This window comes from Muntiacus reevesi, chromosome 2 (assembly GCF_963930625.1).
Source record: "Muntiacus reevesi chromosome 2, mMunRee1.1, whole genome shotgun sequence".
Lineage (NCBI taxonomy): Eukaryota > Metazoa > Chordata > Mammalia > Artiodactyla > Cervidae > Muntiacus > Muntiacus reevesi.
Genome location: NC_089250.1, coordinates 128,525,419 through 128,538,648, shown reverse-complemented (window position 1 = coordinate 128,538,648; position 13,230 = coordinate 128,525,419). Strand labels below are relative to the sequence as shown.

The 13,230-nt window shown below is 34.3% G+C and overlaps 1 protein-coding gene across 14 annotated transcripts in view; it reads right to left on the bottom strand.

Moving 5' to 3' along the window:
* The window catches only part of PCDH15 (protocadherin related 15), a 767,128-nt gene that overhangs the window by 253,129 nt on the left and 500,769 nt on the right, over window positions 1–13,230 (bottom strand). For all 14 annotated transcript variants that reach the window (XM_065919987.1, XM_065919986.1, XM_065919983.1 and 11 more), the window contains 2 exons: window positions 8,545–8,638; window positions 1,310–1,442 (listed from right to left, as the gene is read on the bottom strand). In XM_065919987.1, coding sequence (XP_065776059.1) covers window positions 1,310–1,442; window positions 8,545–8,638 — 227 coding nt within the window. The remainder of the gene's footprint in view (window positions 1–1,309; window positions 1,443–8,544; window positions 8,639–13,230) is intronic.

Below are 13,230 nucleotides of genomic sequence, written 5' to 3'. Positions count from 1 at the left end.
GTCAGTGCTCTCAGAAAAAAAAAAAAAAACAACAACAACTGATTAGCCCAAGTCTAAATAATAAGTTCTCCATGACAGTATTTAAAGACACCCTCCTCTTTTAAAGTTAGAGAGAAGATTGGACTGAAAAATGGACCTTTTGTTTGACTGTAATAGTAATTGAATTGTAGAGATATACTGCGAAGCACCAGCAAATCTCTTTTTTATAACTCCAGGGTCTGAGAGGAAAGAGGTAGGATCCTAAAACCTGAACTTGGGAAAGAAGGTGTACTCTTTCTTTGTACAGAGACCACATAGATCCTTATCTGAGGTCAACACTCCAAAATACATGTATGTTCCTTCAAAAATTTCCTTCATCTTATGGTTTCTGGACCACTATGTTCAAGACCAGGCATGCCCTAAATGAAAAAAGCATTGTCTCTGATTTAAGAAAAACAGGATTATTCATCAAAAGAGTAACAAAAACTGGCTAATATTTCCAGTTAGAAATTAAGAGAATATGTCTAGGAATGAGTGGTGAGTACACTGGACAGGAATGTGTCTGAAATATAACGTACTCTTGTTATTTAGTCACTAAGTCATATTTGACTCTTTTGCAACCCTATGGACTATAGGGTATAGCCCTATAGCCTGTAGCCCACCAGGCATCTCTGTCCATGGGATTTTCCAGACAAGAATACTTTGGTTTGCCATTTCCTTCTCCAGATTATCTTCCAGGAGGAGGGACTGAACCTGAATCTCCTGCATTGGCAGGTGGATTCTTTACCACTGAGCCACCAGGGAAACCCATAAGGTACACAGGAGATGCTAAAAATAAGTTTACACAAGCAAATGACTGTACATTTAAACATTTGTGTTGTGGGTATGCAATTCCAAATTTATACTTAATGGTACTACTAGTGCCACCTGGGAAGCCTGTGGATAATTACATACTTCTCTAAAAATAATTTCAGGAAATAAAAATATATATTAAATAAGAAAATAATACTCTCAAATAAATCAACATTTAACTTACACAATGGTCATAAAATATAAATCAACAAGCTTAAAAACTTAAACAGAAATGCACACAATATGATTAATAAAGAAAAAGTCTTGAAAGTTATTTAGCACAGTGATCAAGGATGAATGCCTTTATTACCATTTTGCCTTATACCCAAGTGATTTTGCTGATTGTTTTCAAATAATGAATGTCCATCTGATGTCCATCATTTAACACACAGCATTAGTTGAATCTCTTTTCAAATTAAAGTGTAAAAAATTTACTCACTTATAAATAATATATTTAAGATACATATACATACTCCACTTACCCTTACTTGACCCACAAAGGCATTGGCTTCTTCTTCTACCACTGACAGATTTCTGGGCAGATAGGGATCAAACACTGGTGCATTGTCATTAACATCTGTCACCACCACGTTTACTGTGGCAGTTGAGGTCTTAAAGAGAAAAAAAAAAAAAGTGATTAAATGTGAGAGGAGTTATTTTTATTTTGATGTCAGTTAATTGGTTATCCGGGCATTTGTCTATCTGAAAAGCATTTCATTACCATTCCTATTCCTTAGCTTTCAAAAAAAAGACAAGGAAAAAAAAGAAGCTGGCAATCTTCAAATACCTCAAAAAAAATAAATAAATAAAAATCAGATGTGGAAAACAAATGATGACATTAAAGGGCAAGCATCTTCTTGAAAATGTCAAGTATTTCCCGGAGGCTTACTTTCAGAAAGTGCTTTTACCTTTATCTTGTTCACATTTTATGGATGGTAAGCTTTTGTTTATATACACATGCACCTTTTTTTCTCTGAAATATAACATTTATGCAGTTTTTACCATGTACATGTTGCACTGTTCAAAAATATAACTAGTACATTATAAGGTAGCATGGTATATCAAATGGGCATTTTCAGGTCAGAAAATACTACAGTAGTAATTTTCTAGATACACATCTAAACTAAAAGTTTGAGTATCATACACCACTATTTTTTTTAAGAAAAGAAAACCTTATAGTTATGCAGCCTAAGGAAACGGTAAGTGGGCAACCTACCAGTGGTATGTGCTTCCTGGTAAAAAGGTGAAATCCCTGGCCTGATGCAACCTGAGAATATAACTTAGGTCAATGACTTTTGCACAATCAAGGAACATCTTCATATGTGATGCAAATTGGAAACTGCTCTTTCTAATCAAAGCCTGAGTATAGTGTATGCGCTCCACCCATCTCTGTCACATGGTGGGGAAGATCACAGAAGGCTGAGACCAAAATTAGAGAAAGTAAGGATGCTAAGCTGGAAAATGAAAAACCCATTATGCTATGATGTTAAATATCTAATAACATGCAAATAAAAAGTAGGAGGAAAAAGCAGGATGAAACTATCATGGGTGAATTATTTACATTTCTTTTTAAAAAATACAAAAAAATAAATTATCCTAATCTGTTTAAGTGAGGTGGAGTGAAAGACTAGAGAGCTGAACATAAAGAAATGACTTAAAGGAAGTGAATCTGAAGAAATTTTGCAGTGGTGATGGGACTGTGGATGGGTCAAAAAACTGGATTTCCTAACTGCTAAGACCTAGATAACAACGATGGTGTGATAACTCACCTAGAACCAGATGTCTTGGAGTGTGAAATCAAGTGGGCCTTAGGAAGCATCCCTATGAACCAAGTTAGTGGAGGTGATGGAATTCAAGCTGAGCAATATCAACTCTTAAAAGATGATGCTGTGCAAGTGCTGTATTCAATATTGCAGCAAATTTGGAAAACTCAGCAGTGGCCAAAAACTAGAAAAAGTCAATTTTCATTTCAATCTCAAAGAAAGGCAATGCCAAAAAATGTGTAAACTACTGCACAACTGTACTCATTTAACACCCGAACAAAGAAATAATCAAAACTCTCTAAGCTAGACTTCAACAGTTTGTAAACTGAGAACTTCCAGATGTTCAACCTGGATTTAGAAAAAGCAGAGGAACCAGAGATCAAATTGCCAACATCTGCTGGATCATAGAAAAAGCAAGAGAATTCCAGAACATCTACTTCTGCTTCATTGACTATGTTAAAGCCTTTGACTGTGTATATCACAACAAACTGTGGAAAATTCTTTAAGAGATGGGAATACCAGACCACCTTATTTACCTCCCATGAAACATGTATGCAGGTCAAGAAGCAACAGTTAGAACTGTCATGGAAAAATGGACTGGCTCAAAATTGGGCAAGGAGTACGTCAAGGCTGTTTATTGTCACCCTGCTTATTTAACTTTTATGCACAATACATCATGTGAAATGCTGGGCTGGATGAAGCACAAGCTGGAATCAAGCTTGCTCGGAGAAATATCAACAAATTCAGATATACAGATGACACCACTAATAGCAGAAAGTGAAGAGGAACCAACGAGCCTCTTGATGAAAAGAAGAGATTGAAAAAACTGGCTTAAAACTCAATATTCAGAAACAAAGATTATGGCATTTGGTCTCATCATTTCATGGCAAAGTGATGGGGAAACAATGGAAACAGTGACAGATCTCATTTTTGGAGGCCCCCAAATCACTGCAGATGGTGACTCCAACCATAAAATTAAAAGACACTTGCTCCTTGGGAGTAAAGCTGTGACAAACCTAGATGGCATACTAAAAAGCAGAGACATTGTTTTGCTGACAAAGGTCTGTCTAGTCAAAGCTATGTTTTCCAGTAGTCTTGTATGGATATGAAATTTGGTCTGTAAAGAAGGCTGAGTGTCAAAGGATTGGTGTTTTTGAGCTCTGGTGTTGGAGAATACTCTTGAGAGTCCCTTGGACTTCAAGGAGATCCAATCAGTCAATTCTAAAGGAAATCAAATGAATATCCATTGGAAGGACTTATGCTGAAGCCGAATACTTTGGCCACCTGATGCAAAGAGCCAGCTCATTAGAAAGCACTCTGATGCTTGAAAAAATTGATGGCAGTAAGAGAAGGGGACAACAGAGGATAAGATGGTTGGATGGCATCACTGACTCAATGGATATGAATTTGAGCAGGCTCTGGGAGATGGTGAAGAACAGGGAAGCCTGGTGTGCTACAGTCTTCAGGGCCAGAAGGAACTGGACATGATTGAGTGACTGAGCAACAACAAAGGAGGAGAGGTCCTAGTAAATTCCCCATCCTTCCTATTGGGATAATTGAAGTTCTATCCTCTATGAGTAAACAATCAGTCTTGTGTCTCTGATATTAAAGAATCTGCCTACATGCAGGAGACCCAGGTTTGATCCTTGGGTCTGGAAGATCCCTTTGAGAAGTGACTGGCAACCCACTCCAGTATCCTTGCCTAGAGAATTCCATGGACAGAGGAGCCTGGAGATGGACTCACAAAGAGTGGGATATGACTGGTCGATAATACTGCATAAGTTTTAGACCAGGCCTTACTCAGATCAAAATCCAATAGTCAAATTTTGGTTGGATTTATCTGATCTGTCCTTATTTTAAGAGATGCATAATAAATCTTCTTTTGAGCAATATAATTTTATTCTCTCTATAAATTTTCATATATTATGTCCAGCAGTCATTAAAAATTTACCATGCATAGGAAGGAATTCTTGGGTATTAATAATAGTTTACTTGTGTACTAGCTACATCGATAGGTTTATTTTGTGAAAATTTATACAGTTATTCAGTATGCTTTGAATACATTTCTATATTTAAAACTCCAATAAAAGTTTTCCTAAATAAATGTCAGAGACAAGGATAGGGCTTAGGGGAACGAAGAAGGGACTTGGGGGATGAGAAGCCAGCAGGCAAAGACATTGATGGAAGAGGGACAGAGCATCACCTCATCCAGTGCCCTGGGTAGAACAGGAACAGCAATAATAAAAATGTCTTTCAATAAGAAAAAAAGAAAGAAATATCGAAGACAAGCAGAACAGTGTTGTAAAGCCAAAGCCAGGAAGCAAACTAAACACCCACCAACCATTATATAATATATTGTGTTTTTTGCTAAAATTAAATAACAAGTCATAGTAAAAATGTATAAACTACTATTATAAGTAGTCACATCAATGAATTTCATGAACATAAGGTTGAGTGTATGAGGTCAGACACAATACATACTACATAATTCCAAATATATAAATTTCAAAGGTTGGCACAAATTCTCCAATGTGATAGAAGTCAGGATAGGGATCATTTTTGTGAAGAAGATAGAGCTGGGCTAGTATAACTGTAAGGTTGGGCTCCTGGGGTGTTAATTTCAGTTTCTCTCTCTGAATGGTGACTATACAAGTGTTTTCACTGTGTTAAAATTCACTCAGTTGCACAGTTATGGTCTGTTCACTCTCCATGAAATCATTTAATTTAAAGGATGCATGCACACCAACTTACACTGGTGCGTAGATATATATGCATATGTATAAATTCAGATGTTACATGATTAGGTGAAATACAGATCCTGTTATTTTCTCCTTTTGACTTTTATCGATTTATTAATATATTCTCCAAAATTTCTCTAAAAGAACTACATTGCTTTAAAAACAAAAATCAGTTTAACAAATATTATATCTTGTTTAAAAGTTGTGTTACTGTTAAAGCCAGTAAAAAGATGTGTCTTTATGGTAGCAGTAGCTCTCAGTTTGCCTGAGAGTGAATGAGACATTAAAATGGACAGCCTGGACCTGAAATTCAAGAGTTGCCACATTAGAGTTTGCTAACCTTCTTTCTAACTAATTGCATAAAGTGCCAAACTATCTGTATTTCCCTGTCAATCTACTGTACTGATGTCCATCTTATTCTTTAAACTTCTGATTATTAACACTATGGAGTGGTATGATTTTAGATTATACTGGGTCTTGAAAGGCTGTGGTCTGTAACTGAGCGAGATGAGAAATGATCACTAGGTGAGGTAAAAACTTAAATAACAAGTCTACCATTTCTGTGCTGATTCGGGCTGCAGTTTATGGACCATATAGATCTATTTAATCATATCTTAGAGGCTGTATATGAAATAAAAAGATAGTCATTTACCTGGCAGAAATGTAATCAACACATATAGAATAACTTCCAGCTTATGTATTTCTCAGAAAGTGGTCTGAAGATTACTTGAATCATCATTAAAAATATATTTCTGGGCTACGCATTAGAATCATTGACTCTATTCTGCAATATGCAAATTATATCTTTGCAATTTATCTTACATACATTGCTGTTGATTCTTTTGACTTAAGAAAATTCAATTTACCAGGGTTCCGTGCTCATTAAATATCCTTCTTAAGAACAATCATTATTAAAGTTAAAATATTAATTTTACTATAAGTCTACAAAGGACATACATTTAAATACTTACATAAGGAAAGTGCTCTCAAAAATAAGACTATTATATTTTGCAATTATTTTATTCTTCAACCACCCACTATAAGTGCACATGTATAAGTCAATTTCTAAAGTTATATAAATAATAAAGCTGACTGAAGAAGCTTTTGTTCAAAATTTAAATTTTTTTTTCTCTACTGATACAAACTTCTGTAAATAAAACAAATTTGCTTAAAAGAATCAGAATTTTAAAATGTATTCATTCTTATAGAAAAAAAAAATTGGGGGAATTAGAAATGCTCAGTGTCCTGGCCAAGGAGAATTGAAATTAACAAGCAAATAAATGAAAAAAAAAAAAAAAGTTCTAGAAAGAACTAAACCGCTAATGTTAGCCAGAACTTATTTTCAGTTTTTGATGTGGGCAAAGTCATAATTAGTAGACTGATATGATGACAGATAGTTTAATAAATTTCTCTTCCATCTTTATTCTTGTCTAGGAAATCTTCCTTTTAAAGCCAGTGGCGAAGGTCTTAGTGTTAATGGTATTATTTCCATTAATTTATGATTCATAACATGACATATATCAAATGGTTAAGCTAAAACCTCCTTATTATGCTTACTTCACTTTAACTATACCCCTTACTCTATGCTGAATAATTCCTTCCTTTCCATAGAATTTTCCCCCTCAGTTATTTCCCAGCCAATTTGTCCATCAATCTTTTGTCATTAAGTCAAGTTTCCAATCATTTTCTTCTTAAGACTCTCACTGACTTCTTTACATATGTCTTACAAAGACACACTATATTAATTAAGGGAATTGAATATGTAAAAATTAATCTTATACTTTATTTTTACTCACTTGTCTAATCTCTAAGTGCTTACACTTGGATTTACTATTTACTAAAAGTGTTGTGCATATTTTATATTTCACATACAATTGTTATCTAATGTTTGAAAAATAACTTATTATGGGCAGACTGCAATTACCAAATTTAAATAATTATCATTATCTATTTTTGTTATTTTTAATTAAGATGATAAAACTGCCTAGTATCAATTTGTATGTTCTGACCATGATAAACTTTCGACAATGATTCTCTACAAACATATGTGAGGAGAGTATTATATGCTCCCTCAGTCTATTTTTTGATCAAAGAAGTTATGTCAAGTAAACTGGAGATATGCTGCTATTTGGGTTGGATGAGTATTGCCTAGACACTTACACTGAGTTTGAAATTATTTCCAGAGGACAGCGCTGAGTTGACCCATGAGTGAAAGTAAAAGTCGCTCGGTTGTGTCTCTTTGCAACTCCATGGGCTTTAGCCTGCCAGGCTCCTCTGTCCATGGAATTCTCCAGACCAGAATACTGGAGTGGGTAACTGTTCCCTTCTCCAGGGGATCTTCCCAACCCAGGGGTCAAACCCAGGTCTCCCACATTGCAGGTGGATTCTTTACTATCTGAGCCACCAGGGAAGCCCATAAGCATTTGACTAAAGAAAAAAACCACTTTGTAACACCAAAATGGTGGGAGAAAAGATTAATAAATCATTGCCAACAAATGCATTATCATATTACTTAAAAATCAGAATGATAGTAGTTCTGGATAGGTGGATTGAATGCAACCAAATGATTTTAAAATATCCCTGCATAAGCAAACAATTTATTTATTTTTAATATTGATTTTCAAATGCAAAAGGAAATGAAGTTTATCTTCTCTAGAATTATGGTCCCTTTTAAACCACTTCAATCATCAAGGGTTAGTCAATATTCTGCAATATTAGTCATTATGCCACAATAACCTGTGGAAACAGTCAACGTGATTTCCTAAGTGCTTCACCATACTTATACACAAATTACCTTCCACCCACTGTCCCCTGCCCTCAAAAAAGTGACACCAAGGAATTTGACTCCTACATGGTCAAACTGCCAGACCTGCCAGGCTAAGCTGGTGATGGACACAATGAAATACTTCTTATATTAAGTTAGATTTCACTTTCCCCATTAATTGGGCAAGAAAGCTAATCCCAAGTGTCTATTATTCTATCAAGTCAAAAGTTTCAGCTCCAGAACAAGTTCAGAGTATAGTTTCATCGATTAAAAGAGCTCATTCAAGAGGAAAAACACTTCGAGTAATTCTAAGTAGCTTTTCCAAGTGAAAAAAAGATTAATTCACGAATTAGTGGTTGTAACAAAGCATTTCAGAGGGTAGAACTATACGGTTTTCTCAATTTCTTTAGTACTATTTTTAAAACCCTTTCCCCAAGAGGGTACTCACCCCATCTGGCCTGCCATCAGAAGCAGTGATGATCAGAATGTAGCGGTCAGTGCTTTCCCTGTCCAGGGCTTTCCCTAAGGTTAGAATTCCAGTACTAGTGACAGAGAAAACAAACAAACAGATGAGGCACAAAAAGATATTAAATCACTGGGCGTCTTCCTACTATTGTGAGCTACCCTTGATAGTTTCTTTTCTTCCCCCTTCCACAAACATAGCTTGAGTATTTAGGACGTTTGTTTCTAGAATTCATGCTGAAAATTGAAAAAGGCTTTTAAAGCTGTTGAGTTTCTTAGCAATAATAATGAAAAATTGCCAAACTAAATGAGGTAACTGGGTTGATTCTCTAGCCTCCAAGGTGGGGGGGAGCAGAATATTGCCTAATTCATCCCAGGAAGAAAGATATTATCTTGTTTGTGATTATTTCCAGGGTAAAAGAGTCCATTAATCTTTAGCTGTTCCAAAATCCTATGAGTAAAGAAGTGATTTCTTTAATCTAGCAATAGCTCACCACTCCAATTCATTGTCATATATGTGACCACTATGGAAATGCAAACATCTACATTTCACCTTTGATAAAACTTAGAGATTAAAATTTATTTTTCCTTTTTTTTTTTTTTTTGCAAATTTCAATATGACTGAGGCTTATTGTATAAATTGGAAAATATACAGTGGAATTATCAAAAATTTCACAGATATTGTGGTTATTTATTAGTATTCCTTTTTATTTTCTATTATAACTATATTTAAATACATTACAATTGCTTTCAAAAGAGCACTTAGGCTTCATATTTACATTTTTTTCAAGATAAGATAATTTTATGAGCATTCATCCTCTCATTTTATGTTTTATAAAAACAAATGCTTAAAAAAAAACAAATGCTTTTGTTGATATACTAACAATTTAACCATTTTGTTATTCTCTTGAGGTTTAGACATTTCTTAAGCATTATGTATAATGGGACATGAGCAGCCTTTGGGAAAATTCTCATACTTAGAGTATTTTTAAATCAACCTTTTCACTGTTTAGAACACATATTTTGAAATATTTAAGATTTTATCCTCCCAAGTAATTTGTTTTATAACAGTTTGTCGCATATAATGTTCTTTAAAACAAATTCTACATTTATGTCTTAGATATTCCAGTGTAATATTGTGTATGACATTTTAATTAAGGCCTAATAAGCATCTACTTTGAGGAGAGGTTACATTGGTTTAACAAAACATTGCAATATTTATCAAGATAAAAGCACATTATTTCTGATAGATAAAAAGCTTTCATTTAACGCAAGTGTTTTGCCCCTACAGTGGAATTTAAACAATTCACACCACATATGCTAGTTGAGTACAGAGAGTCAATGTCAAGGAATCAAGATCAGAGTTGCTGTTATTCTATTTGTTTTATTTTTGTTATTGATATGGACTAAAAGAAAAGTTTTAAACATATGGTATGACTATAAAAAACTGACTTTGCTTCTGGTACATTTTAAAATGTTTTGCTAAATAACTGAAAACCAATTCCCAGATTAGTTCATAACAATCAGGTTTGGATCAACTTCCCACACTGTAAATGGTTTGAATAATCTCATTCCAAAATGACATTCAAAGAGAAAAGTAAGACATTTATTACTTCTGAGACTTATTCACAAGTTAACTTAAAAAATAGAAAACCTGAAAACTTATCCACAGTACAATGAGAGGAAGAAAAAAATTGAGTTATTGTTTTCCATTTTCCTCCTCAGTTTAAAGTTCAAGACTATATCATTCCTTGTATATTAAATTAGAAAATCACTAGAAATTTATATTTTATAAGAACTTAGAGCCATATTATACCTAAATAGCTTACTTTTCATGGTCTCATGATTATTATGGAAGTAGTCCTTTGCTTAAGATAATATGTGCCTTGTGTTACAGTATAATAGAGAGACAGGATACTTGCAAGATGGGAAAACAGAGAAAGAATAGGTAATTGTCTTTTGGTATTTATAGCTGAAAGACTAGCTTATGAGTCCACACAAGCATCCTTTCGTGAAATTCCAGAAATAACTGGATAGGAGGACTCTGCTATCTGCTGGATGGAAGCTATAGGGCACAATACATTAGGCTGCATTTAGGAATGGCACAAATCCTATCAGTAACATACTAAAAATATGTGAGACTCCCTCCTGGCAAAACATCAATAATAGTGCTAATTGAATTTTACATAATTTAAAATCTATTGCACAGTACTGAATTCAGTAAAAGTGGTGACCCAGACAGCTTGAAGAGGTGATCTCTCCAAAGCAGTGTCAAAAAATGAAGCAACTTTGATAGGACTCTGGAAAACAGTCAAAGGTTGACAGCGCGCAAATGGAGGTAGATTTAAGAAAAAGGCGACTTTAAAAATTGCTGATAATAAAGATTTGTTCCTTTTTTCTTGTCTTTGCCCCATCTCTTCCTGACTTAGAATAGTCTTAAAAATGGTGATCAACATTCCCAGTGTGATACTCTAGTCCTGTGTCTGAGGCAGCAAAACTACCCTTATTCACAAAGTATTGGGTTTGTCTATTCCAGCTGGTCTCAAAGGCTGCCTGAAGGAATAACATAGCTTTGTCTTTGTTTTGTCTAAAAAACAGAATTCACTCAAGGTGAAAAAGCAGTGGGTATTCCTGGAAAACAGTATGTCAGGGAGCAATCTGCAGTCACCTAAGGCAGCAGATTGTGTTTGAAGCATAAAGTGGAAAACCAAAAGCCTGAAAGGGAAAACTAAGTAGAGACTTTCTTGGAAATTTAAGGCACTCAAAAATGCCTAAGTATACGTAGGTGAGTGGAATTGAGAGTCTGTAAATGAACCTATATGTCTGTGACTAACTGATTTTCAAAAGAATTCTAAGATCATTCAATGGTGAAAGAAAAGTCTCTTCAACAAATGGTTGCTGGGGCAACAGGAGATCTACATGCAAAAGAATGTATTAAAAAAACTCAAAATGGATCAACAATCCATATGTAAGTACTGAAACCAGAAAACTCTTAGACAAAAACATAGAGATAAATCTTCATGATTTGGAGTTTGACAATGGAATCTTAAATACGATAACAAAAGCATGAATAGAAAGAGGAAAAAATACTTATTGGATTTCCTCAAAATTAATTTTTTGTATATGAAACTACAATATCAATAAAGTGAAAAAATCCTACAAAATGGGAGAAAATATTTACAAATCATATATCTGATAAGAGTCGGTTCTCCAAATACATAAAGGACTTGGTACAACTCAAAAACAAAAGAAACAAACAATTCAATTAAAAAATAGGCAAAGGATTTGAATAGACATTTCTCCAAAGAAGATACACAAACAGCAGATAAGTACATGAAAACATGCTCAACATCATTAGTCATCAGGGAAATAGCAAATCAAAATTACAATGAAATACTGCTTCACATTCACTAGGATGACTATAATTAATAAAACAGGTGAGGAAAATAACGTGTTGATGAAAACATGGAGGCATCGAAACCCTTCTACATTGCTGGTGGGAATGTAAAAAGTCAGTCACTATGGAAAACAGTTTGACAGCTCCTCAAAAAGTAAATACAATATTATGACCCAGAAGTTACAATTCTGGGTATATATTCAAAAGAACTGAAGAAAAGTGCTTAGTATTGCAAAGTACACACACATACACGCACACACACACATATATACAGTCTCGACAATAGCCAAAACAGAAAAGCAGTCCAAATTTCCATCAATGTATGGATGGATAAACAAATTGCTATGTATACATGTAACAGAATATTATGCAGTTATAAAAAGGAATGAAGTACAGAGATACACTTCAACATGGAAGAACTCTGAAATCCTTAGGCCTAGTGAAAAAAGTAAGACACAAAACGTCACCTATTGTATCATTCTGTTTATAGGAAGTATCCAAAATAAATAAATCCACAGAAGTTGAACATAATTAGGTGATTGCCGGTGGCTGAGGAGAAGGGCAAGTAGGGAGTAACTGCTTAATGGGTTTGTGCTTCCTTTTGGGATGATGACCATGTTATGGAATTAGACAGAACTGATAGTTGTAGAACATCGTGAGTCTACTAAATGCTGCTGAATTTTTTACTTCAAGATAGTTAATTATATACTATATGAATTTAACCTCAATTATCTTAACTATGTTGCACAGAATTCCCTCACCAAACACTAAGGCTATAGTCCTAAAATGTTCTGTGTTTGAGAAAACCAAGCTCTTTTAGACAATGAATTGGTTTGCTAAACCATAAAAATAGTGTTCAAAAGTTGTTTATACAATGTAGATTAAAAATAGTAGAGGGTATCCACTGCCAAACCAACCAACCTGCTATTTAAGTGTTCATTTTCTCCAAATGCATCATTTATCAGGAACTACCGCAGCAGCATAATTATGCATTGAAAGAGATTGTCTCACAGGTTTCATGCTTTGTGTTCTATTCTTCCTTTAATCTTTTTCAATGCATTCCACAAGTTGTGATTAATATTATTTACACTTACAAGTGTCTGTCTTTCATAGACTTATCATGCAGATATGGGCATCATTTTTTCAGGCCTTAAAATGATAGAGAGGTTAGTGTGTACTTCAAAATGTGTGATTGTTTCTAGCTTGATATGGCATTCCATGTTAAGCAGTAATTAGTGATTAACAAACACAGACCAATAGAAAGAGTCAGATACT